General features: G+C 38.5%; 1 protein-coding gene across 2 annotated transcripts in view; it reads left to right on the top strand.

Annotated features, from left to right (window-relative positions):
* ARSB (arylsulfatase B) overlaps nt 1-27968 on the top strand; it is an 82012-nt gene that overhangs the window by 20358 nt on the left and 33686 nt on the right. For both annotated transcript variants that reach the window (XR_010607846.1, XM_065656473.1), the window contains exons 5-6: nt 13180-13423; nt 22839-22909. Coding sequence is in view for 1 of the 2 variants with exons in the window: in XM_065656473.1 (XP_065512545.1) it covers nt 13180-13423; nt 22839-22909 (315 nt within the window). In the remaining variant the exon portion in view is untranslated. The remainder of the gene's footprint in view (nt 1-13179; nt 13424-22838; nt 22910-27968) is intronic.

The following is a 27968-nucleotide window of genomic DNA, read 5'->3' as shown; positions in this document are numbered from 1 at the left end:
TTCTGATATCTTGCAAGAAGAAACTTTATCAAATTATCAGTGAGTTAGTTAGAATATTTTGACATCTGACACACAATTTAATAGTTACGTCTCCTTACATCTGATTTCTGTTTTCACTGCAGCATTGTAACACATTATGCAATCAAATAAGCATTTATAACAAGTGAATCTTAACAATGAAATCCTATGCCCTCTTTTCTGTCAAGTCAGAAGTTTTTCGATAGTATTCTTCCATTGTTGTTCTCATGGGGTTAAAAAAAAAAGTGTCTTCCATTAGTTTTCTCATGAAAGTTGTCCATAGTTGCAGTTGTGGCTGCAAATGATATGAATTAATATCTGCCTACTTGAATATATTACACATTATGCTGCCATCAAGCTGTATTCCAGTGATTTCAATGGACTCAAAAAGCAAAGCCTTTGTTTAACACAGTTTAATAATTACATTTTACTGACCACAAATGGTTCACATTGATTAGGAGACATAAACTGCTGCTAGCCGACAGTGACAGTTCATCAGACAGTTGAAGAATGCAAATGCAAAAAAAAAAAAAGGAAAAATGCATGTCTCAGGAGGCAGAATAGCTGTGTAGACAGTGACAGTGATGAGTGGGTCTAAGGTTAGAGGCTTTTTCTGCCCACAGGTGCCTTCCCTCACAGGCGATGGCCCCTGAGGTCTGTCAGCTGCGTTCAGGGACTGCATGTGGCTTCCTGCGATTCTCTCCAAGTGACCTTGGGTAGCTTGAACATTTTTAATAGTTACAATGGTTTCAGTTTATTAATTCAGATAATTTTGGCAGAACTGTGTTAAGAGTAAGCACACATGCAATAATACCAGGCTTTTTTAGGAACTATTGACCTCTTGTGTGATCTAAGAGCTTTTAATTAGCTTAACTCTTTAAATTAGTTTAGTCAGAACCAAAAGAGCACATCTTGCTGCAGCCTAAGGCAAGTGAGGAGAGAGGCTTTGGGAAAACATGGACCTGAAGACCTTGACTGATTTAATGGGTCACTTATTATGTAATCCTGACAGAGACTTGAAGTTGGATTTTTGAAGAATTAGTAACTCCTTTTCCAAAGTGGGAGCAGGGGGAAGACTGGACTTTTGGACTCAAATGTATGAGTCAGGTAGTGGTTACTCAGCAGAGAAGAAGTCCTTATGAGGAAGATAAAGCTGCAGCTATAATTGTGGATATTGGGGCAGGTCACTACACAGCACATCACCATCCTGTCTTGTTTCACCCTTGTTTACAGAGGCCCTGCCCATTTCTCTGAAGCAGTAGATCTTTGCTAATCCAAATTTGGACTGAGCAGGCTGAGGAAGGATCATGTGAGTGGTTTGGTCAATAATATGAAAGAGATAATAAATTCTGACTGTTGATGGCACAAAGGATGACAAGCAATAGCAGGCCGACTCCTTTTACAAGCACGAGTTGAATCATAAAGTGGATGCACTTTGTGACTTTGGTATCACTGTATTAGATAAGGAATTTGTGGACAAAAGATGTCTTCTGAAAATGAAAGGGTTAACTTATTTCTCAAGTATGAATGTACTGGGAAACAGTTGGCCATCCAGGGCTAAATCTCTGTTTATAGTGAAATACAGTCTTTGAGCAGATGTATCTCTTAGTGCATTATGGATTTTTCTGCTTCTTTCCCAGTATCAGGAATGGAACAGGAAACCAGTTAACCTGTAAAGGATAGTGTTTCCAGGATAAACTTTCTAAGGAATGATCATTAGGCACAAAACCATCCAAACAAAAATGTCCACCAAGACAATTTGACTGTTCCTTTGAAGTCTACAGCTGCTTCTGCTGTCCATATGAACAGGTCCCCTCTGAAACCCGTGAGAGTTCTGTGTGTACATTTGAGGACTGAATGTGGTCTGTAAAGCTAGATAGTTGCCAAGAGGAGAGATTTCACAACTTCAGGATTTGGGAAGTATGATCAAAAGTGGCAGAAGGTTCAAGGATGATGATGTTGGAGAAAGGCTGGGTTTTGCCAAGAGGAAATTGCTGGTGACCTTACTGAACTGCCATGGTGTCTTGCAGGCATATTGCAGAGATTCAAACATGGGAGCAATTAGAAAAGGGCATGCATGTAGCTGGGGAAAAAGAAAATCGCAAAGTTGGAATAAAATAATCGTTATTTAATTGCAAATTAAATTTAAAATGTCACTTACTTGAATACAGAATTGATGTGACAAAATTAAGGAGAATATTAGGTGTGCTGTAAATACTAGGGCTTTTTCTGTTTATTTGGATAAAGTAGGTTCAGTTGTATCCAGCTTAACATTCTTTTGCTTAGATCCAAGAGTGTGTTATTCAGCCATTATTACCCGTCACCCAGCAAAGATGTTAAAGAAATTAATAACAGGCAAAAAATTACTCAGAAAAACTCATTCAGCAAGTATGTTCTCTGCTGTTTCCCCACCTGGAAAACATAATCCATTGCTGAAAAACAGATTTATGAAGGCTGGTTAAAAATACTGCTTAGATCATTAATGGAAAAGAAAATTATTTATGTAAACTTCTATTTCTATGTGTTTCTGTGTCACCACATTACCTTATCAAATAATCTCTTTCCTCCATTGGAAGCTTGATTGCATTTAGCAAAAGCTGGGGTAGTTGTTGGGAGAGGCGTGGACATTGTTGAATGTACCTATACAAGAATGATGCACTTTGCCCGTGCATGCTGAGTAAACTTACCTGTTTCATTTCATTGTCATCTCTAGGAGGATGAAACAGCCTGTGGGAGACCAAATAGCTGCAACAGATCACAAAGTAATTAACCTTTTTCTCCCCACTGACGTTTAAGACTAGTGTTAAAAAGAATATTATTTTCTGTATTCTTTTGTTGGCTTATTTGGTTTAGAGAATTTTCAGATGGAATTTAATTTTTTCTGGTTTATGTGCTTGGTGTGAGAGTTAGCTTAGGGACAGATACTTCTTAGTAAGGTGTGTGCTGCCCTTTTTTCGAATGTCTGATGTCGTAAGAAATAACTAAAGAGTTTTGTTTCATTTTTATGTCTCTATGCCAGCAGACGTGTGTTTCTTTCTGCTAGTGAATTGAGCCAATATATTCTGGGTGTAGCTAGGGCCCCAAGTGATTAAAAACTCAAGGCACTCTTCTCAAACAAAAGTGATGTGAAAAACAGATGTAGATCTGTCCAATTGCCGGAATCAAGTCATAGTTTGCACTGTTTAAAGCCAATGCATGTGCCTACACTTAAGAAGAAAAAAAGACATCTGGCTTGTAGTGAATGAAATATAGAAGTTGTAGAGACACAGGAGGATTTGGGCTGCTGCTGGATGAGCAACAATCAGCTGAAATGTTCCTGACACTGAGTGGTGGCCCTGCCACTCTGGCTGTTAGGGGCAGACTTCTTCATTCCCTGCGTTGAGGTTTCTGCGGTTCCTGGGCTGGTCGGGGAGTTTTGACACGGGGCAGATTTCGCTGTCTGCAGGCGGTGTTGTTGGAAGGTGCCCATCTGCAGTGCTTTCCTGTGTGCAGGCTCAGCTGGACCACGCGCAGCTCTCTTCTTCCTCCCCAGCCTTTCTCCTTAAAGCTTTCCCAGCTGTATCCTGATGCGCTAAACAGCTCAAATTAGCTCCAGATTGCTCTGCTTCTTGTGTGCCAAAGAAGTGACAGAAGGCAATTGGAGCAGTCGCACTACACCCCACCAAGGAACAGGGGTTACAGGATATTAGGATAGAAAATGTGGGTTCTGGGCACAACCCTGAGGCTTTAATGCCTGTGTACTAAATCATTTGTCTCTGCTGTTTCCATGTAGTTCTAAGTTTTCGCAGCTTCATATCCCTGGAAGTGGTGTGGTTGTGTGGGGTTTTTTTTGTTTGGTTTGTTTTCTGTTTGGTTTGGTTTGTGTAAAACAAAAACAAATAAACAAAAAGGTGTTAAAGTAGTGATTTCTTCCCTGCCCCTCAAAAGATGAAACTGGAGAAAAGTGAAATAACGATCCCCAGGGCTAGCAGCCTTCCCTGCACGCCATGCACACCTGAACACTTCTGCTGCATCTGAAATCATGGACATCTTTTCTTGTATGTGACTCTGATCAGCAATGGGTGTAAAACTAGTTTTCTGCCTGCTCCTATTCTCAGCGTTGGAATTGGATCCTCTTTTCTTACCTTACAGCTGCAGCTTAGAGTACAAAACCAGCAGGCCTAAGGACACGTATTTTCCATACATCTGGAAGTACAGATGCGTTAGTTTTGGCTGGTCGCTGCTTATGCAGGGTATCTGCAAGCACAGTAACTGTGGCCTGACTTCCTGCTTTTTTTCCTCCAAAAGCTGCTATAAATATGCCTCCTAATTAGATCCATAATGTTGTTGGGATAACAGCACTAGGTTTGTTCTAAGAGAATCACGCTGCTTCCAGAAGCAGAGGAAGAAACCCAAATGTATTCAAAATAAACTTCCGAATGCTTTTATTGAATAAAAACACCTAGTTGTTGCCAGCTATTGGACAGTCTCTGCACTTAGAAAATTTCATGCTTGAAATTCAGTGCTTCCCAGCATACTCCCAGTCATTTGTCGGTCCTATCCAGTCCTCCTTTTATTGAGTGTCTGTCTACCATATGGACATGTCTCTTCTGTTTGGTAGGGAGAAGCAGAGGATGCACTTGGAAACGATATGTTTTTCTGAGTTCCATTTAAAACACTTTTTTATTTTAAATGGAAAAAGGGAGCATATGGGAGGGACCCCCTTGTTCCTTTTAGCAAAGAGAAACCAGCTTACTTCCACTCTCGTCTTCACAAAGCAATTAATCTGTTAATCAACAGCAAGAAACAGGAACAAGTGCCAGGAATTATTATTGACCATATTTCCTCTTCAAGCACTTTGTCCACTTATTTCATGCTAGTTTGCATGCAATTGATGGCTTTAATATGCTGGCAGACTTTAGTTTCAGGAGTAGCAGGAGCTTAGAAGGTTCCTTTTCCTCATTATTTTGCAGGTGCTTTAACTTGGTAACACATTGAAATGCCCTAATCTGCATTATAAAATAAATCCGAGTTGTTTTTTTTCCTGGTCTGTACTCACTTTTAAAATACTATATGACTTTAGGAAAGCATTTCAAACAGAGCTTGGCATGGGTTACACATCAGACAGATGTGTACTAGATCAGCTTACTGCAGGGGCCCAAGAGGAGGAATGGCAGGGTATGGGAGCAGCTTCAGAAAAAATAATTAATTCAAAAAAGTAGGAGCTTAAGTACAGGTGGAAAACAGAAGAAAAAGCTGGGGCACACCAATGTTGGGTTTGAAAAGTACCATAGACAGAGTAGGAGTATTTGGCAAGTATTTTGTAACTCTTTTCGGGAAAGAAAGAAGACCTAGGTGTTTGTAGCCAGGAGCCAGAAATGTTAGGCTAGATCTTTCCTGATGCTAATGGTTGGTTAAAAGTTATTAAGCACCAGTACATGATAAACAATTAGCGAATTGAATTGTGATATCTGATTATATGAGTCTAGCTGTTTACAGTTAAGTTTTTTTCTTACTTTGCCCCTGCAGATGTATTACTTCAAAAGCTTTCTTCATGCTGTGTTCTGAATAGGATAAAAAAGTCGTTGCATAGTCAAAGACTTTATTGGCACACAGCACTTGATTTTCCTCTCTCTTCTTTTTTTGCTGATTCCTAATTGAATACTTCCTTTAAATGTTGGTTATTTCTTGCTCTCTGAATATATGAGATATATACATACCAATCTGTTAAACTTTTGGATGGCTGTTTTAAAAAATGAACCTAGGTATCCAAGAGTAATTATGTATTTAAATTTATTAACCTCATTATTATAAAATATGTTGCATGTTGATTTTTTTTTTTTGGTGATGTCAAGAAGTTTTGGTCTTTTCTTACTTATTGATAAAATTTCTTTTTGCAAAATTTGTTATGCTGTGAGACATACAAAGCAAAACAGTCCAGAAATAAAATTTTCTGTTAAGACTGTTATGTTTCTTATAGGAATTAATTAATTAGTGCTGTATTTTCCAGAGTTATTCTTGTAAATATTTCCTGTATTCTTGGATCACTCTTTGTTCTACCAGTGCCAAAACCAGTCGTTAAACTTACCGTCGTAATTGGGATCACTAGGACATACTTAGGATTACAGTTCTACTATTGTAATCAAGGTTGTATAATATATATCACAAACTTTAAACTCTCTGGGGAATGAGAATGGAAGGTTTAGAATAAATAGAAGTTAAGGACAGTTTATGTAAACTCTGCATATTTTTATGAGGTATTCTCACTGTCTAAAACAATTCACACACTAAATGTAGTCAGCAAGGGTGGTAGTGTGTTTTGTTTTGTTTTTTGGTGTTTGTTTTTTTGTTTGTTTGTTTTGTTTTTCTTTTTTCCTGGCATTAAAACTGCTTAATAACACCACCAAATAGAGTCCTGGGTGAATCTGTGGATGAATTCCAGGAAGCCCTCTCCAAGGAGCTTGTCTAGAACAATTTGCCAGGCATGTCAGTGGGACCATGGGACGTAGCTCTGTTGTGGTCATAAAAACGATGCAGCAACCAGAGGGGTCACAAGTGAGACAAAAAAAGGATGCTCTGTTAAAAAAAAAAAAAAAAAATTACTATAGTGTAATTGAAACAAGATCTACACTGTTGGAAGAAAATGAGTAGCTATACAATAAGACACACTGTTGCTTTTGAAAAATATGCAAAAAATGCAAAATTATTTTTTGTATTATTTTCAATTTTTAGTTTGCCCGCTTAAGTCCTATGTAAGAGCTGGTGAAGAAGAAGTAAGGGAAATCTTTAAAGTGAAGTCCAGTTTCTGGCCTATTTGCAGAGAAAATAGTACCTCTATTCCAGAGAATTAATGTGAGGCAACATCATGAGCAGAAGCTGCTAAGATAGTGTGTGCAGGTAGTGGAAGTTGCAGAAAGGAAGTCACTTGGGCCACTTGTCCACATGGTGAAGAAAGTTAGCAGGTTGGTCATACTATACTTAAGTGTCCTTTGAAAACTCTTCTTACAGGTTTTTTCCAACCATCCAAAAAATAAAGCACAAAGGTCTTTTTCTAGCTTTTAAAATAAGTTTTTCTGTCTGCTATGTAGGCAATACCAATTTTTGTGTGTACAACTCGGGAGAGATTAAGCTCACTTTCTTGGAAAATGGGCCTTATACAGTATTACAGGATTTGTTTCCGTTTAATTTCTTCCCCCAACAATAATTTTCAAGCTTGTTGATCAATTTAGACTGAATTTGTCAGAAGAGTGAGCCCTGATGCGTGAAGTTTCGACAAGTCCATTAATGCTATTAATATTGCCCCTGAGTTCAGTAGCTGCTGTGGAGTTGCCTTAGCAAGGAACACATATTTGAGAGAGATATTAATGATTCTGGGAAGGATGTTTGTCAGGGTTTGTTCTTAAGTCAAAACTTTTGCCTTTTTTTGTTTTCTGCTGTCTAAAGAGGTATAAATCCCAAGTGAATCTTTTCCCACAGTTGTGGGTATCTATTGCCGATGTGAGTTATCTTCATAGTACAAAGCAGACTGTTGCTTTGGTTCCAGGGTAATCCAATAACAAAATGAGTCCATCTGAAGACTTGAATCCATACATGCTTCATTAGTTATTGCTCTCAGAATTGTTTTATTGCTGTTTTTTTATTGTCCAACTGCTCTTCAAAGAGGTTTTAGTCATTAAACTGTGTACTAGTTACATACATCCCACATCACTGCATATATATATGGCCCTATTCAAAAGGTTTGGCAGCTGGCAACTCTTCAGAGGAGGGTTAGGGAGAAACAGAAGGGCCTCTGTTTAGTTTTGTTTATTGACTGCTTTAAGAACTTCTGCAAAACATCTTAGACAGTTTACAAATTACAGATTTAACAAATTAAACTCTTTCTCATGTGTATGACAATGAATATTAATTACAAAAGCAGATGTTCGTGAGAAGAAAGCATTGGCCTTCAGTTTTAAAGGCATGTTCAAGATGCGCAAGCTTTACTTTGCTTTTATTTTGTTTATGTTGAAAGGTTTTTATTAAATTAACTTTAAAAAAGCACCCTTCCTCTTTGTTGCCTTTAACAAAAACCCCACAGTAATTTGAAAGACAGTCACCTTCTGTTGTACAGAGATTTTTGTAAAATAGATTATATTCCCTGTTTTTCTGTGAGGGAAATGTGTCTTTTTTTAATCCAAAATCTTTTGAGAGGGAGGTACTATGTATTTTTGTTGTTTCAACTCACTCCATTAAAATGGCTTAATGTGAACTATATTCTATGTACTTTAAGATGGGTGAAAAAGTGATTAGATGTAAATAAGTGCGTGAGATTGAAAGAATGTAGAAATATTCCTGTCAGAAATTACTTTTTTCTTGAAGGCATATTTGGGTAGTTGCTAGAGTCAGTAGAAAAATATTTCATTTTTTTGGAGATATTTTAATCAAAACAGAAGACAAGTTCTCACTTCAGAATTTTATTTTTGCTATGGTAATGCATAGTATTTACTGAGGATCAACTTTGCCAGTGCTTTGAAATGTATTCAAGGGGTTAGGGTACTGTGCATGACTATTTTGAAGACGAAAGTTATTTCATCTGGCCAGCTTTATATTTTATCAGGATACATGTCCCACAGATGCGTTCATATGGAGAAGCTGTCGTGGTTTGGGTTTGGAAGCACTGCATTGGTTTTGAGGGTGGCTTAGACCTACTAATTTTGTAAGTTCCAATGAAATTGTTCATTGTGACAATTTGGATTTTTTTGACGATACATTCAGGTCCTATCAGATTTCTCCTCCTTGGATACTGAAGTACAACAGAAAATTAGAAGAGAATTATACTACTCACATGAGTCATATAAATTGGCAGAGAATGGTAATATCAGAGATTAGTCTGGCTTTTGTACACAGGAACTATTTTGACCAGTTCCTGACCCTGAAAAATATTTATTGCCCTTAAGAAACTGTTCCGTCTGTGACAACGTGGTTCCTTCAGATCTGACTGTTGCAGGCTCCCTTCTAAATGTTTACAACCCTCAATGCACTTCCTTTGCTCTGTAGGTTTTTTGCTCTCATAGCAGGAATTACACTTCTTCCCAAGTCAATGCAGCATATCATTGGTATTTATGATACAATTACTACATTATACAGATTTCTCTGTAGTCAACAAGGCTGATGTTAATTCAGCTGCACAATTGGGCAGGGCTGCACAACTTCGACCAAAACTACCTTTAAAAATAGCCAAGATGCTTCTGTTTCTCCCCTTTATTCTGTCACTTTGCCATTTACCCTGCGTATGTCTTCTGTTTATTTTTTTGTGGGTTGTGGTAATGCCTGCTATGAACTCTGTTTTAGCCCATTCTGGTATCAGCCAGAATATCTCTCCCAGTGTTCTCTTTCCTTGTCACAAATCTCAGCTTGTAGAAGAAAATTCCATGAGAATGGAAGAAAAGGTGTATCAATACCCACTTCCTTAAAATAACACAGAATGATGGGAGTGATAAAAATACTGTGAGAAAATAAAGGTAGCTAAACACCTATCAAAGCAAACCAAGCCAAGCAAACAGCAAAGCTCTTTAAACATGTGTGATGCTTCCATTTAAGAAAACAAATGAAACTGTATAAATTAGCTAGGTAACGCTTATGCCAAGTACCAGGATTTCTCACTATAGTCCTATTCTCTCCCCTTTCATCTTTTCTTTAGGGACAAGAGCTGTTTGTTTTATGATTTTTCTAATGCACATAATATGTTGTGGGTACTACTGTAGTCTAAATTATATAGATCTAATTACAAAAATGATTCTGACAGATAGGAAAAATATGCTCATTATATTTTCCAGGCTATTTCACTTTTAATGAAAATCATGTTTGATGTTTGTCTCCAGGAAAGAGATAATTGAAGTATCATGCTTGGGGGAGGCTTGTGTTTTCAGCTGAAGTAGCAAGGCTGAAGATTTAATAATAAAAAAATGTTATAAATCAGGGCCTCTAGTTGTAGGTACCTTGATTCCAAAAGCTTTGCTCTGGAGACTGTCTGCTGAGATTAGGTATTAGGATGAGTCACGGAGAGAAACAGTTGCAAAAACGGATGATAAATCATTCAGGAAATACTGTTTTGAAGTGGATTTAGAACTGGATATGAAGCCAGTGTAGAATGTGCAGTAACAATAATCCTATTTGTCTCTTACCTAAGTGGATATTGAGTGTGTTTTAAACTACTCGGAGTTTCCATATGAACCTTGGAGTTTGTTTCATATTCAAGATAATTTGCTAAAATAACATGAGGAGTTAGTAAGGAATAGCTTATTTGGGAGAACATGAGAATGGCTGTACTTCCACAGATGAAGGATCCATCTAAGACAAGCATCCCTTCGCTACAGCAATGCCTGGTAACATGTGTCTAGGAAAGTAACTAGGAAAGTAACTTTCAAATTCTCAGCAGTTTGTGGCTGATGAAATTCCTGAGACAGATGTGATGTCTTTTCCTGTAAGAACTATCAGCTATTTTTTTCATTTTTAATTTCTCTGGTGGCTTTCTGAAGCCATACAAGCTTTTAGCATCAATTGTATACATCCAAAGCTGTTTCTTAGGGGAAAGGTATCCGAACAGATGGGCCAGAACTCCAGTTACAGTCCTGTAGGGGTTGTTCATCCCTTTCCTTCTGCCACATCTATACCTTATGTAATCAGGGGTTTCTAGTTTGTTCACCCCCTTCACCGTGTTATTGAGTGGTTAGCTTAATATTTCATTAATACAGACTCCATTATCATCTTTCACTATTATGCAACTCACACCTCTTTAACAAATTGCTGATATTTGAAGTCCTAGAAAATATTTCAGACTGTACGGAAGTAGTTATCTATAACTTTGAAAAATGGCATCACTTTTATGTAAAGTGCCAGTGACACACCAGCTCTGCTCTGCCTACCTAGAAAGGAAACAAACCTGAATAATCAAAACAGAAACCATCCTTTTCCCTCCTTCAACACTTTCTTGATAACTCAGTCAAGAAATTAAGTGGAAAGGGTCTCTTGAACGTGAATTCCTGAGGGAGAAGGACATAGTAATGTTCCAACAATGTGAGAATGAGAAGTCAAAATGAGTGGGATGAAGCTTGTTTCACATGTCAGGTTTTTTCATTTACATATCAGAAAAGCCATCAAAACAAGGTGGTGTTGTTGGGTTTTTTTTCCTTTTTTTAACTTAGTGTACTATGTCTGAATGCTGATATCACACATGAGTTTTTACAGGATATATGTTAGACAGCCTCCTTGTCTCAAGGAGTTTATTGTATAATGAAACTGGCACAATGTGAATGTCTTCAACGCAACTATAGAAAGCAAAGAAAAAGCAAGTACCAGAAGGATTTGACTGTAACCCAGGAAATGCACACTTTTCTCTCTCTATTATTCAAAAAGACAGTCTACTTCTATATAATTTCCTTGCTACTTTGTTGCTGATACTCAGGACTGGAAAAAAGTCTCATATGCTGGTATTAAACTGATATGGACAGTTAGTAGCCTGTGATACGAAGAAGATACTTAATATACTTAAGATTTGATCCCACTGTATATCCAAACTGTGCTCTAATACAGCATAGATAAGATACCTTTTATTCTAAGGACACCAATGGTTAAAAGCTACTGAAAACTGTCCGCCGAGTACCCCTGACAGGAATTCCTGTTTACAGTAAGAGTAGAAGGAATTGTTGAGACTGATTTTTTTTTTTTGATAACCAGCCACTACTTAAATTCTGAGATCTCAATGCTCAGCATTGTTGTATGAGAAATATTGGTAGCTAGTATTCGTTTATCTGCAATTTCATATTCAAGACAATAAAGCTCTTTATTTGTTTATTTTTAACCCAAGAGTGCTGGACCACAAACAGCCCTACTGGAAGCTAGTTGGGCCACAGAACACTTTACAATTTTCAAACCATGCTATTTTTTCCAAGTGCTTCATTTAGCTTAGGCTTCCACCTTTGAAAATCTTCACAGAGACATGCATTAGTTTATTCCTCAGTAGTGCAAAAAGGGTCTTCTATGTGCAGCAGAAGGTTGTTCACAGTCCAGGTTTACATTGATCCCTAATTAGTGAAAGAGAAGGGAGACAATTTTGTTGTGTTGTGGTGACAGTAAAGTTCTTCTGTAAGGTGTTGGGCATGTGCTTCTGTTTCTTCCCTCAAATTCCTAGTTTTTAATTAGAAAATACAATACCTCAGTTCAACAACTACTATTTGAAATAAATTTAACCTCATTAAAATACAGAAAAATTATGCTTAAAACAATTGCCATCAGTGACTCTTCTGAGTTCATAACAATAGGTTTGAACAAGAACAACTGTACAGCGGTACTAATAGTAACTTCAAGGAACCATTAATTCTGTTTACTTCAGGAATCTGCATTTTATTCTAAGTGCAGAAGCTTGGTCAGAGAGACTTGAAGACTTACATGAGCTACCTCTAATTCATATAGATATTTCTGAGTTACTGTAGTCACAATTCAACTTTTTCTGTAACTATCTTATTTGTTGTTCTCACCAAACAAAATAAATTCAGTATATTTCCAAATCACTTCAACTACTTAAATTAATTTCAACTCATTTTGTTAGGGCTTTCTCCTTCTGCCTGAGAAACTCTCTGTTTTGTGTGACATTAAAGGTCAATGTGGCTGCCTAAAAATCTGGGGAAAAAAATGCTTCTAAACAAGGAGTATGAGTATTGTCCTGACACTGGAATAACAGTTTTCTGTTTCAAGTATACGATACTGCTTTGGAAAACCGTGTGTTCTGAGTACTAATGATGGCATTGATAGCAACTCTTTCTGGTGGTCGGTAAAGTAGTTGGAGCTATATTTTTAAATTATTTGATTCTGGAAGCTTTGCATGTCTAATGATATTTATCCAGTAGTATCAGAGGTTGTTCTTAACAAAGCCTTTCTAAATCATTGGCTTGTAGTATGGTATCATTTCTGCCTAGAAATAACTTTTCATTGTAGTAATTTGTAAGACTCTGGCAAGAATTAACATACATTTGTTGCATGCCCTGAACATGTGATGTTGTATAAACACTTAACAGGACTATGCAAGCACTTGTATAACACACTTATGTTGTGAAAATATTTTTTCAATTGGATTTTAAAAAGTTGTGGGGAAGATTGTTCTATTTCTTTCTTACTAATAATTCCTTTTAATTACTTGTTTTCCAGATAATGGAGGACAGACTTTGGCAGGTGGGAATAACTGGCCACTGAGAGGAAGAAAATGGACCCTCTGGGAAGGAGGAGTGAGAGGAGTAGGCTTTGTTGCAAGTCCTTTACTGAAACAAAAAGGTGTAGAAAGTCATGAACTCATCCATATCTCTGACTGGTTACCAACACTAGTGCACCTTGCTGGAGGACATACCAATGGCACGAAGCCTTTGGATGGCTTTGATGTTTGGAAAGCTATCAGGTAACTTGCATGTCAAATTACCGAGTCAGCATTCTGGTATGAGAAGAATTTAATCAGCCCAGAGAACAGAGCTGGAACTGGCAGGGGGAATATTACTTGGTCCTTTCCCTAAATAAAGGGGAGGTATAAGTGCAGTTAACTTTGCTATCTAGGAGAGAATTATCCAGGTTGCAAATTAATCCTGGTCCCAGATGCAAAACTTCCCTAGCAGCTTTAACTAGGTATGTTGAATTTGTTAGTTTGGACACAACAACGTGTGAACATGGTATACTTTTTCATGAACGCTCAGTGATCCGGAAGTGCATTAATTGATTTTGCACAGCATGGAGTACAAGTGAGTAGATTTTATGGACCCAGCCCTGGTGCATCTGGAGTTGGACATGTGGGAAATCTATGCAGACATGAAACTCACTGAGCATGGATTCCACTTCAGTGGTTTGTTAGCTCAATACAGCACCTTTCAGGCTGGCTCCAAGAGGAACCATTTGAATAGGTTCATATCATGCTGTCCAGTGTCTCTAAAAGCCTATGAGGTTCAGTACAAAAGAAGACCTGACTTGGTTCCTAACAGGTCATGATGTTGTGTGTGATTTGAGCAAGGTGCAGCACTCAGGAGCACAGTGTAGACATGCTTAGATGTCTGGAAAAAAAGGCAGCTTAGCTCCAGTTGGGTTGACACAGGCCAAGCTAATGAGTTTTACTGGGCTCTTTCTGACTCTGTGCACCTCTCATGCTGTCTGAATTAGCTGGGATATCCCAAACCCCATTAGTTCGCATAACGGAGAGTCTTTTGTGCATTGAAAGAAAAATAAGTTAAATCCCATAAATTTTTCCTCTGGAAAAGAACAATTTTAACGGTATCACAAATGCTGGATACCGGGGGTTGTGCACACGTCTGAATATGTGCTTATTACTGCTGCATCAGGCTCAGCAAAGTGGAATAGAATGTAAAAGAATAAATGAAATCAGCATTAAGTGATAAAGGTGATTTTTTCCACTGGAACAAACTATCAAAAGAAACTGGTGTTGCCCCTTTGTGATATCTTCAATCGAGATTTATATTCAATCAGTCCTTCATCTGGCAAAGCTTTTCTTTTATTCTGATGTTATCTTATTCTACTAAAGTGGATTGCAAAGTCCTTAAAACCTGAGTTCCTGCAGAATTTTGAACTTCTGTGATCAAGGCTTAGTTTTGCAAAATTTGCATGGTGACATTTGTTTAAATTCCTTTTTTCTCCCTCTTCTGTGCTGCATGGAATGTATTCATTGATGGGGCTAAATCCTGTTGCCTGTTTTCTTAGAAGTTATATTAATGTTGTTGAATATAGTTTATGCATAAGAGTAATTTAGGATGGGAAGTTTAGTACTGCTAAAGCAGAATAAAAGGACTAGCAATTCTGTTTCCTACATGCTGTTTATCTGAGAATTAGTGTTTTGTTTCTTTTGATAGTCTTTGTTCTGTATTTATAGCAGTCAGACAATATTATATTATGTGTATTATAACCTTTTGTCCCCTTCGCAGGGTTCCCACCCCAGCTTGTATGTAGCAATTTCTGAATTTTCTGCAATTTTCTACATAGCGCATTATGATAAACACTGATTTTTGTGTGTCTTAGCATCCTAGACTGTGAATTACAAGAGTTAACTTCCTAAACAGGTATGAGCAGGAATGTTTGCGTCAGGAACTGAGATAAGAAATTGAGAGTTGGAGAGGGCAGAGTTGAACCCATCTACCCATCCTTGGTTAGCACTATGTAGACCTTGGAGTAAAAAAACCAAACAAAACCCAGCCAAACAAAAAATCTCAACAAACCCCAAAGCCCCTGTATCTTGATTTCAGGGGGTTTTTGTTTGTATCTTTAGTAGGATTACCTGTTTTGAAGCTGCTAAGCTTGATGTCTTTCTTACTGCTGCCTGCGTTTCTGAGGTGCTATGGGTAGTTTTCTGTACTAGTTGGAGTTTGCAGAGACCTCGTGGCTTCATGCCCAGGTGTACTGTATGTCTGTCTTCCAAGTGGAAGAAGATAAAGATGTGTGTAATTGAGGCGGAGGACCACTAACTACCAGGAAGAAATGGTGACTTCTCTCCAGCCAGAGATAGTAAAATGTTTTACATACCAATGTTACTGTGGCAAAACTTTGCACCAGCAAGATCCTTGGGTACTCCTAAACCATAGACTTTTCTTCCAGCTACCAGCAGAATTCCTGCCTAATTCAGGTTCTGTGTCAACCAGGTATTCTTTGTCATGGACTGATCTCAGATCAGGTTACTTCAGCAGTAAAATTTTGCATGGGGAAGGATGGGTACAGCTGTGCATCCCCTGCATGCTCCTGGCACTTGAATCTCATATCCTTGCAGAGGGACTGAATGCAATGTTTACTGGCACTGGTAGGGAATAAGTGACCACCAGTGTTTTCAGTCGTGCCAACCAGAGGGCCTCTCTGGAGTGGGATGGGGCTGCAAAAGTCAGTTTTGTAAATTCTTAGGCTGCTCTTTGGCCGACCTTGCTGCTGAAATGTCAAATTTCACATGATTTTTCCATGTAATCAGGAGAAATGAGTGTATTAAATTTCATTATCATAACTCAAAAGGTCACTTGAATATTGGATAGCAAACAATGAAGGCACAGTGCCCTTTTGGTGATATCTGATGGAAAGTTCAAATATGTTGCTCATAATGAGTGCAATTAAATTTTGCCGAGAGTCTACCTCATTTGAAAAAAAAAAAATTAGTAGCCAATGCCCACGTCACATCTGTATTTTTTTCAGCCCAGTTTAGTGAAAGTAGCTGCATATGCTTCTTGTATTTTTTGGGGTGGGGAGGGACTTTAAACCTACAGATTCATACGTGTGTAATCAGAGGGAAAAAGGTCATAAATTTGGAACCTTGATTTAGATATTCAGAAGGATGTATGAGACAATGCAGATAGATACTCTCAGAAGTCACAAAAATATTGGTTCCATTACAGTATCTGCCCGATCTCTATAAATGGTCACTTTTCAAAGGATGTGTTCTTACTGTGATATTTATGTAACAAATATAAATAATATAATTCTGAAAATAACTACAGATAAAAATATTTTTAATATAGATCATGATATAAGTAATATAGAAATTAGATATAAATTTTGAAATCCTAAGCTAAAATTAACTTTCTGTCATGATTTTAGGATGATCGGTAATCCATACTAGGAGTTGCATTAACATGACACTGATTAATATTAAGTCCTTGTAGTAAATAGAAGTGTTGAAAACCACACATGTATACAACTGTTTGTTTTGTGCCTCGTCTACTTAATTATGACTTGAAGAACTGGAAGGAAGTTAATGGTTAGGAGCAAATGGCATGATAAGATACAGTTCAGGAGCACATGTTTCTTGTGGACAAAAATATCTTCCTCTGCATTCTTCACTTAGCTGGTTATAGTTGTAAGTTTCTTTCACACAATGCATGAAATTGAGGAAATACAATGTTCTTGTTCTCATTGTTTGAACTTATTTTCATAGGTAAAAATTTGCATGCTACTTAAAAGCTCTTTGACAGGGACTTCGAGCTCAAAAGTTTGTCTGCTCTTCCTAAATCAATCCGCAGGCCTAGTAGTGTAGGAAATACTGTTGCAACACGGTATCAGTGCGGAATGTGATTCTTCTTAGAACAGAACTGAAATAAAGTGGGATTTACTTCCACTCTCGCAGTCCAAGACTCTCGCTCACCAAAAGGTGTGTGTCTAAGAAGTCTGCCCAGCAGCCAGGCACCAGGGCAGGGGTTTCCACCCATCCATCTTGCAGCCAGGCACCACGATTTTTGTGACCAGGTGTTAGGCTCAGGATCTGTTGCAATGGTGCAGAGGTCTAGGGACACCAGCTGTGAGGTTCTTCTAACATCTTTTGTGTTCTTCTTAGGTTGGTAACCACACACACGTTCTGGTTATGCCTTTTGGTACCCTTTGGTTCTGCTTCTCTGTCCTGTCCCACCTCTGTGTGTCACCAGGTGCCATCACTGGTTTGTCTCCAGGTGTCCCTTGTCCTGTGAAGCTGGCCTGTGTGTGCTGGGGTCTTACTGACCTGCTAATGTGGATGTTGGTAACACAAGCTATTATGAGAGCCCTTTCCCTGATGTGTGTTCGTGCTGTTGTCTCCCCTGATCTTCCCTGTCTTTCCCTGTTCTTGGCCTTTCAGCTACTGTTTGCTACAGGAAAAGATACTGGGCCACCAAAAAAAGTTTTATGTGCAAAATTTTCTTGCAGCTTATTTTTAAACTGGTAGTTCCTAAACTTTGTTTTCCTTCAAGTACCTCTGGAATTAGAGTTAACTTTCCCATTAATGTCTCTAACTTCTTTTTGGAAATAACTTAGGGTAGTATCACTGTACCAATTCGTTTTTGGATATCCAGCAGACCATTCCAACTTCAGGCATAAACCTTTTATATAAATCAGGGTGGACTGCACTTTTCTGGTACCTTAGGTTACCATGAGTAGCACTACTATACAGCTGGAACCTCTAAAACCATGTACATATTAAAAAGTATGTCTGAAAATACAGTTATAATATCACTAATATATTTTTCAAAAATATTAATTAAGAATACTAAGAACAATTAATGGAAAACAATACTAAAATGCAACTAGTCACAGAATCTAAACTGTACTGCCTGTTTGCAAGCAAGAATCTCAAAAGGCTCTGGTGTTTCTAAGAAACATCTGTTCTCCAGATGCTTGCTACTCTATTGAAATCGAGACACTAGGCAAAATAATTTTCCTTATGCAGAAATTTGCCCCAGTTGATACATTGTTTTGATATATTTTGTTGTTTTCAGTACTGAATGTCTAGTGTGTCTGTGCTCAGAAAAAGGGGTTTATTTTGCATTAACAGGAAAACGGAGAACCAAATGTTAGAGCACGTGAAGCAGTTTGATAGCACTGAGAGACTCAGGATAAAATACAGTCAAAATAACTAATGTTTCTTCAAAGCTTGTTAGCAAGCATAGGCTTTCAAGTTTTACTCATACATTTTTGAGGGCAATTGTCAGCTTTATATTTTTGTAATGTTGGAAACATCTGAATTGATTGGATGAAGTAAATGAAGCAAGATCAACTTGACTTCTTGTGTACCAAATGGTTACAATCATTTTAGAAATTAAACACCCGTTTGAAAAAAATGTTCATTGTTGTGGTATAAATTAATGCTGAAGAAAGAGCAATCTAAAGCTGGATAGTAATGCTTATTTCCACAATATCTGAAACACAATTATTTTAGGAAAGCATGTACAGATGTGACCCAGAGAAATACAATATATGGCAACGTTATAAAGGCTCAGCTTTTGCTGAATGACACTGAGGATATTCTTGTTCAAGATAAACGTATTTACCCTGAAAAAACCTTGGATTCCTTCCCAAGGGCACCTTCTGCCTATTTAAGAACAACAGCAACAAAAGTGGAAGATCACATGTAGATGTTTGTTCACATTCAGTAAGGAGTAATAGATCTTTCTGTATATTTTAAAAACTTTGCAAAGCAGAAGATATTCTCAGCATAAAGTAGCTGATTCTCTTACCAGCTCTGAAGTTTGTCTGTGTGTTTCCATCAAGATGTTCTTACATAGAGGATTTTTTTGGAAAACAATACTTTTAAACTGCTTAACTAAATAGTCAGCCCGACATGGTAGAATAATAACCAGACAAAGGAAGAAGTTCCTTATTTTTAAGGAAAGGAACCATGTATTAGAATATTGAAGTCTAAAAATAAATATTCTAAAATTAGAGTATTATAAGATAGGGTTACACTGGAAGCTACTAAAATACAAAAGCAGGATTCCCTAGACAATTGCTTTGCTTTCTTATTCTAGCTCTGTTGGCTACAATGTATTCCTGATGCAAAATATCCTTGGTAAGACATCTGCCAAGGTGGATCTGTTTTTGAGGTCTGTCTTTTGAGGGGACTAAGTTCAGCTTGGAGCTCCATAAATGAGAAAGAGGACAGGGAACAGAAACTCTGCTGCAAGTGCAAATTCTCTACTTGTTGTCCCCAAGACATTGGTTTTACCTTCCTCATGTGCTTGTCTGTCACCCAGCTGCTTTCTTCAATGTACAATGCCATCTTCTTTTCTCTGGCTATTGTTTTGTGAATAATATACGCTGGTTATAAACCTTCATGTTGCGTGCAACAGCATTACTGGAATAACACCCAAACTGAACAAGCAGTTCAGTACCAGTTAATAGTGCTACAGAGCTTAATGCACTAATGCCATAAGCTTCAGGGAGTATGTCTCATTATTATACATAAATCACATTTACCAGTTACTAATACCAATTTTCTATCATAGAAAAAAATGAGTTCAATAAAAATTACAAAAGTAGCATGCAAAACTATAATGCAGGTGTAATATTTATATTTTGTGTTCTACCTGATGTATGATAATGTTCATAGCCGTGTTTAGTGTACAGTATCTATCCTCCAGATTAAAAGCCATAAAGGAAATTACCTTTAATGATATGACAGTAATACTAGTGTGTTTGAACACCATGAATATCCTCAGTTCTGACTTTCTACCTAACGTGGTACTGTATGAATATTGGATAGATAAATAGGAGAAACGCATAGGAGTAAGTTATTTCTTCCTTCTGTATTTGACCCTGGTGGAAGATACTAGATTACTTAGCATGATTCTGGTATTTGGTTTTCTTTAAAAGGAGACTGGAAAATGTAGATACAGCTCAGAAACAGCAAAATATCTTCCCAAGCAGTTACACGCTATAAATTTGCATCCTAATTTAATTTGTGCAAACTGGTTCATTTTACTGTTACCTATGAAGACATGGTGAAAGACACACTTGAACACAGCTATAAATGGAGCATTTAGAGGCAGTAAGAGTCTATTAAATCTAAGATAAAATTAGGTTAAATAAGGCCAGGCACTTCTTAGTTAAGAATGTGACTGCTATAGATAGTGGCATGTATAGGAAAAACAGGTGATCAGGCCCAATCAGCAAGGGTTTATGAAAGACAGGTCTTGCTTGAAACAACCTGATCTCCTTCTATGACAAGGTGACCCACCTACTAGATGAGGGAAAGGCTGTGGATGTTGTGTACTTAGGCTTCAGTAAAGCCTTTGACACCGTATCCCACAGCATTCTCCTGGAGAAGCTGGCAGCTCATGGCCTGGATGGGTGTGCTCTTCACTGAGTAAAGAACTGACTGGCCGGCTGGGCCCAAAGAGTTGTGGTGAACAGAGCCAAATCTAGTTGGTGGCCGGTCACGGGTGGTGTTACCCAGGGCTCAGTGTTGGCACCAGTTCTGTTTCATCTCTTTATCAATGATCTGGATGAGGGGATTGAGTGCACCCTTGGTAAGTTTGCAGATGACACCAAGTTGGGTGGGAGTGTTGATCTGCTGGAGGGTAGGAAGGCCATACAGAGGGATATGGACTGGCTGGATCGTTGGGCTGAGTCCAGTTGTATGGGGTTCAACAAGGCCAAGTGCCGGGTCCTGCACGTGGGTCACAACAACCCCAGGCAGCGCTACAGGCTGGGGAAGAGTGGCTGGAAAGTGCCTGGTGGAAAAGAATCTGGGGGTGTTGATTGACAGCCAGCTGAACATGAGCCAGCAGTGTGCCCAGGTGGCCAAAAAGGCCAAGAGCATGCTGGCTTGTATCAGAAATAGTGTGGCCAGCAGGACTAGAGAAGTGATTGTGCCACTGTACTCGGCACTGGTGACACCCCTCCTCAAATCCTGTGTTCAGTTTTGGGCCCCTCATCCTAAGAAAGACATTGAAGTGCTGGAGAGAGTTCAGAGAAGGGCAACGAAGCTGGTGAGGAGTCTGGAGCACAAGTCTGATGAGGAGCAGCTGAGGGAACTGGGGCTGCTCAGCCTGGAGAAAAGGAGGCTGAGGAGAGACCTGATCGCTGTCTGCAACTGCCTGAAAGGAGGTTGTAGCATGGAGGGTGTCGAGCTCTTTACCTGAGTAGCAAGTGATAGGATGAGAAGAAATGGCCTCAAGTTGCACCAGAGGAGGCTTAGATAAGATATTACGAAAAACTTCTTTATAGAAAGGGTTGTCAGGCATTTGAACAGACCATCCCTGCAGGTATGTAAAAGACGATGTAGATGAGGTTCTTAGGGACATGGTATAGTGGTGGACTTGGCAGTGTTAGGTTAATGGTTGGACATGATGATCTTAAAGGTCTTTCTGAACCTAAATAATTCTGTGGTTCTATGATTCTGTGATATTAGGGTGCGGAAGGGGAATTTAATCTTTCACACACATTTTGGGAAAACCTTTTTTTGGCAGTTTTTATACACTTAATTAATAACACTGCAGGTTAATTATTGTAGTTCCTCTATATTAATTGAAAGGCTGTATTATCTGAATATATTTCATCTTTTATCTGATCCTCCTTGTTAATTTTGTACTTTTTCAAAATGTGTAGCATCCAGAAATGGTTTTAGAAATGGATAGAACAATAGTAATTTTAACTACTTGTTATGGCAAATTGTAAATTACAGGTCAATATTGTTTAATTATCTATTTTATATATTAAGATAACAGCCGTTTTTGAGGTTTCCACTGAGTTTTCTATTACCTGAGGTTGTTTTTCATAATGACAATTGCTCTAGGTGCCCTGGTTGAATTTTTGCAATTTACAATGAAGCTTCTTAACAAAAATAAAACAATTTAAGTGATTTGAAAGTTTCTAAAAAATGTGTTTAGGTTCACTCTCAAATAATAAAATATTGTTGTGTTATGAGGTAGCCAATGTTCTTTCTAATTATGTCTTCCTACTTATGTTGCCGTTTATAAAGAGTAAATTTCTTAGTTTTTTAGGAGGAGTGTTTACTTAACACAGAGAATTTATGGGTAAGTTTGGAGGCTCATTCAATACTATCCTTATGTAGTCGATGGCTAGAAAAAGAGGGATTATTTTCCTTTTTTAGCACAAGAAGGTTTAGGGTATCTAAATAAACCTTGTGACCTCAATTGCAAATTGAAGGTAGGTTTTTTGAGGGATAGGCAATGCCTCTGGTGTTTTTTGAGGCACCCAAACAGAATGTTTTCAACATTTTAGATAATAAGTCTCGTTCAGATATGCAGAGAGTGTGGCAAGTGTCATGCTAGCTTACACGGCAAGATTTGATTTTTAGAGTTGGTTATTTTAAGACTCAACTTCTGTAGGGCAAATTCTGTTCTCTAAACTTGTTAGCAATCCCAGTAAACACCAGTGAAATCAGGGAAGTCTGTTAGGGGCAATGGCTGTTGCTACTGGGCTAGAAAAGAGCATTCAGATTAAATTTGATAGCAATTAGTTTACGGTTATGAGCTCATTCTGTAATAGGATGACAAAAAGCCTTAAAATAGAACATGCAGAATCCTAATAAGCTGTAGAAGGAAATTAACATTTCCTTTTGAAATCTGTCCTAGTGAAGGAAGACCTTCCCCCAGAGTGGAACTGCTGCATAACATAGACCCCATGTTTGTGGATGACTTCCCATGTGAGTATGCTACTGATTGTTCAAGACTTATTACATATATAGTTTATTTTCTGAACACTCCTTGTTTTCCTTAAGTGGAATATATCCTGCTAGGGGAAACAAAATAAAGCAGGATGCCTTCTGCTTTTCAGTAAATTTCTTTAAAATACAGAGACATCATCCCCTGGGTGCTGTAAGTACTTACCGAGTCATGACCAACACGCACTTCCTATTTCAGAGAGCTCTGAAGCACTGCTGAGTAAGAAAAAGGTACTTTGGGACATGGAAATGTTGAGGACCAGCCATGTGCCTGAGATGCACCGGGAGGCACACTGCCAAAAAACCCTTCCAAACTCTGTCTTTGGTGCACCAGGTTGGCAGGTAGCTCCCAATGAACTGCTTGCCCTAGTGAATCTTGATACATCTATATAACATGATCTTGTAAATGGAAAACTTGAGTTTGTGAGAAACCGAGAAGTTCCAACCTTTGCAATTGCCTGTATTCCATAATCACAGGGGTTGGGTCTTTAATGCCATAATCACATGAATTGGAGCTTAAGTTTGCTAATTCTATAGCTCTTTAAGCACCATCTGGTTTATGATTCAACATAATTAGTTTGCTAAGGAGTACAAACTTTTCAAGCAGAGATTTTTTTTCATGCAGAACATTGGAACAGGTCCTTTCCAGTGTTTTTATAGCATTTCTGTATTTCATTAAATAAAGAAGTAAATTCAGGCAGAGGAAAAATAGCGCAGTGGGTACAGTGATCTGTTGCTGGCAAGAAGACAGATACACGTTGTGCTGTAATAACTGGATGGGAACGGGTAAGGTGGCCTTCTGTGATGCACACACAGCTGGTTCTGTGATGCTTTTGTCAGACATTGTACCTTTCTAGTGGTGGCTGGACAGCAATGCCTGCAGATTAATTCCTACGTACTGATGGAATTAAGGTGTAGCTACTCCAATTTCCCTTCAGAGGATGCTCAGTGAGTCGTAGCATTCCTGTACAGTGTTGTGCCCTGATGTGGTATTCCCAGGCACACTTCAGAGACCATCTTTTTCTTGTGGGAACTGTCAGCAGAGGTGTTTGAGTAGAAAAATGCCTGATTTAAATAGAATGGGGATGAGCAGAGGAGCTTTTCAGGAGCTCAGGAAGTACTTCTGTGGATTGTTTCCATGACGCCATACTGTTATGATACTTCACTGTTTGCTGCGTATAGTTTGGCCTTACATTTTGTGTGTGTTTTTCTGAAATGTGGGCAGTTAGCAGGCCAAGTGGGCAGAAGTTTGTCATGGGGGTGTAATTTAGGGTTCTGCCTACTGCAGAACGATGTTTAGATTTCTTAGAGAGAAGTGCGACTTAAAAGAGTTCAGTGGCGGGTCTACTGTATTATTTACTGCATGGGGGAAATATGCCAAGCCAAATGCTGCCTACCTTCTCTCTAGGAGCCTGTACCCATTCACAAAGCAAACTTTCAGGTGAGGCCTCTACCCATCCTGGTGCAAACTTTCAGGATTCTTCTCTCCGTGATAGCTGTTCGCTCCGGAGTCTGTGTATCTTTACAAACCATTCATACCATGATTCAGTCCAATAGCGATGTTTCGCTTTGGGATCTTCTTGCTTCTCATTGGATCTTTTTCTCTGATTCCACATGGGCCTTTGTTTTATTCAGCTGTAGACATTTTTTATTGTCCATAGCATTGCAGGTACTGTTTTGTCTAAATAAATCCTTTCTTCCCAGTGAAGTGCGAAACAGTCCCTGTAATGTCTCCGCATTAGCCTTGAATCGTTGTTTTTCCCAGTCAGTTCCGTTTTTCCCAGCAAAGTGCAAACTGGACCTTATCTTGCAAGTGTTCAGTGTAGTTTGTTGTTGCTTTTGGTAAACATGAGCAGAAATTTACAACTTAAAATTTTAGCAAATCCAGCTTACCAAGTAACATGAAGCAAAGAGTGTATTAAAAATAATGCAACCTTACATCTCTAAATAATTCGTTATATTTAGTGTGCATCTACTTAAGCTAAATGATTAATACTAAACTTAAATTGGGCTTATCCACTGACCTGTGAGTGGTAAAACCATTGCCATACAGCTCACTTATTTAGCAGGGAGAGCTGAAAGTGGGCTCATCCAGGCTGTCATATTTATAGCATGAAGTGGTTGACTCGTAGTCAAATCGCATACAGTAGGAAAAGTCTGCACGAGACTCCCTGCACCCACAAGTTACTGGCATTCAGTGTGCCGTTCTGCTTCCTTGTGGGTCTCCTGGAAGGAATTCTTGGCCTGGCTACGGCTCAGTCCTTTACCTCCTCTGGAGCCTGGACCAAACTGCTGCTGGTTTGGTGGGGGGTGGGTCGAGTGCATGTGCCACAAAGTTGTAGTAACTGGAACTTTTATACTGCATGAAATGTGACTTTTAAGCATCACAAACAGAGGAAGGGGTATCCGTGCCTGTAAATTTACAATGTTTTTATGTAGCTTTCAAGACTGGAGTCATTAAAAACAGAAACTGAACTCTTCACCCACATGTCCTTATGCACCATATAGGGTTTCCCTGTCTCTTCTCAGCAAAGGCTTATAATTTTGGCAAGTTTGTGCTACCTGTTTTACTTTCTCACTTAATAGCACTTTTAGTCAGGAAGAAGTAGAGTTGATCTCCAAATTAGTATAGCCTACATTTTTCCTAGTTTTGATTTGACAAGGATTTGAGAGGAAGTAATTGTATTTCTGGTAGGTTTGAGAAGATGTATCACTGTTATACAGAACAAAGTATGCATTAAACTGTGCTTTTTCAGATCACTGTTCATTTAATTACTGTTCCTAGTGCAACAGAGCACGTTAATTCATAGTCCTCTGTTGGGGACAAGAAATCCAGCTTGCGTTGCACTTCATCTCTTGTCATAATGGCCTCAGTTTCTTGTAAGTTAACTGAAAGTTGAAGGGGTGTTGTGCTTTGCAGGATGAGTCGTTTTATTATTTATGATTTTGTTTTTGACCCAGCTAGTGAAATTATGCTTTGTCACGTAAGGATTGAAATTTCTATTTAGCAGTCTGAGTTATTAGGAGTAACCGTACATGTATGTAACTCAGCTGATTTCTACTTAGTGTCTGGTTTTCATTTGTGCAAACTGAGTTTAGAGCTAAGACCCAGATAAACGATATTGATGTCTCTATTGTGGATAAGATTATGGAGACGCAAAGCTTGGAATATATAAGTACTTTCATATTTTCAGCAATCAGGGCTCTCTTCATGGGTATGTTTTGGTTTTTTAAATCTTAAAATAAACTGCCCATACAATCTTCCTGTCACTCAGGTGATCAACTGAGTGTTGAGATCAGAGTACTCTTTTGCCTCCAGTGATAACATATATATTTTTGTATGTTTTTCTGAGTTCTTTCTTAGCTCCTGTGCAGTCTTTGGCATTTTTTATGCCCATCTCACCCTTGATCTAGTCAGCTTAAAAAACCACATCACCTAAATCATCTTTTGTCAGATGAAGTATTCATATTATACTAATACTTTCTTTTTTGTAGAAATTGAATTATAAAGTAATGACTGGAAGATACAGATTAGCCAAATCTTTGGGTTTGCAGGATACTATGGAAGACTAAAGAGGAAATTAAATCCCAAGATACTTTTAAACATAACCAAAAAAACTTCCAGGATATTGCGGAAATCAGGCGAGTTCTGAGAATACTATTATTAAGGAAGACACTGTACTGTTGTAGTTATGCACACGTAGGACATTAAGTTATTGTTGTACTTGCACTCAGTGCAGGTTCAATGCTCCTGAACTCTTGAGTGCTTTTGCATATAACGTATACATTCTTTCAGCATAATATTTTTATTTAATGGACACATTTATCTTCATCTCTGTCTGAAAAAACTGATACTATATATTTTTAGTAGCATGAATGACGAGATATCTCGTGATTCATTGATTTTATTTGACTGAAATAGGAAAATGGAGCTTTGTTCTGTTCGGATTTTTACACCAAAATAAGCATTCCTTCAGGGAAGAATTTGTGCAAAAGATGTAATTAATTTATTGTCAATTCAACTGTTATAGCTGAGTATTCCAACAGAATGTTAAGCTAAAGGTAGGAAATGCTATCTTGATTACAGAGCTAACTGCATCTTTGCTGCTGTGTTGTGGTTTTTTTTAACTAACCATGACCTGCGTGTTTACCACTCGTGAGGTAACATCACACAATTTTTCAAGTTCTCAGACTGAGTGCGGTTTCTAGCTTCTGGGCATCAGCCAGGGTTGCTCCAGCAGATCTGATGAATCTACTGATCAGCACCTACTTATCTATTTTCAAGAGCTCATGTCCAGTGGTAAATACTATATAGCCCTACAGTAGTTTTGTGTCAAAGTACTGTACTTCTGTCATATTGTTAATATTAAACAGTGTAATAGTGAAAATACTGTAAACTAATTTGTCTACAGTTCCATATCACAAAAAAATGCTGACAGGTCTTATTGACCAACTCTTGCAAGTAATCATGTTCTCTCTGAGAGGACAGACTTTCTTCATTCAAATATAAACCTTTCCAGGAGCCTGAAACGTGTCGCAGTGTTTTAGACTGTAATTCCTCATTTGTCATTTTCACTGCTAATAACGGAGCTCCTGTCCCTGCCTGCAGACTTTGCCCGCAGGCTCCCCCAGACCTGTGGCAGCCCAGTGGAGTGTCAGGGTTAAAAAAAATCTTTTCTCTCAGTCAGTTGGTCCGAATTGCAAGGCAGAGCTACAATTGTGGTGGTGTAATGGAGGAGGCAGGAGGTGCTGGAGTGAAAAACTAGGGTGGGATCTCCAAAAACTAGGATGGGTGGGCTGGGTGTGTTGTGGTCTTTGTAGCCGAGCCAGTCTGGTGTGAGCAACTGCCAAGATGGCCAGCCTGTCCTCTCCCTTTCTCCCATCCTTTCTTCCTTCCCTTGAGTTGAATCTGGAAATCACATGGCAACAAGATGAGTATTCTGTCAGATCAGCCTTCAGACCATCCTGGGTGGCAGGGGGAGAAGGAGTCAAGGTTTCTACCACACCAGCCAGCTGAATCAACTTGACCTGTAGCTGTATG

The sequence above is a fragment of the Caloenas nicobarica genome, chromosome Z, assembly GCF_036013445.1.
Source record: "Caloenas nicobarica isolate bCalNic1 chromosome Z, bCalNic1.hap1, whole genome shotgun sequence".
NCBI lineage: Eukaryota > Metazoa > Chordata > Aves > Columbiformes > Columbidae > Caloenas > Caloenas nicobarica.
Note: the sequence above shows the minus strand (reverse complement) of the source record. Positions and strands in the feature narration are given on the sequence as shown.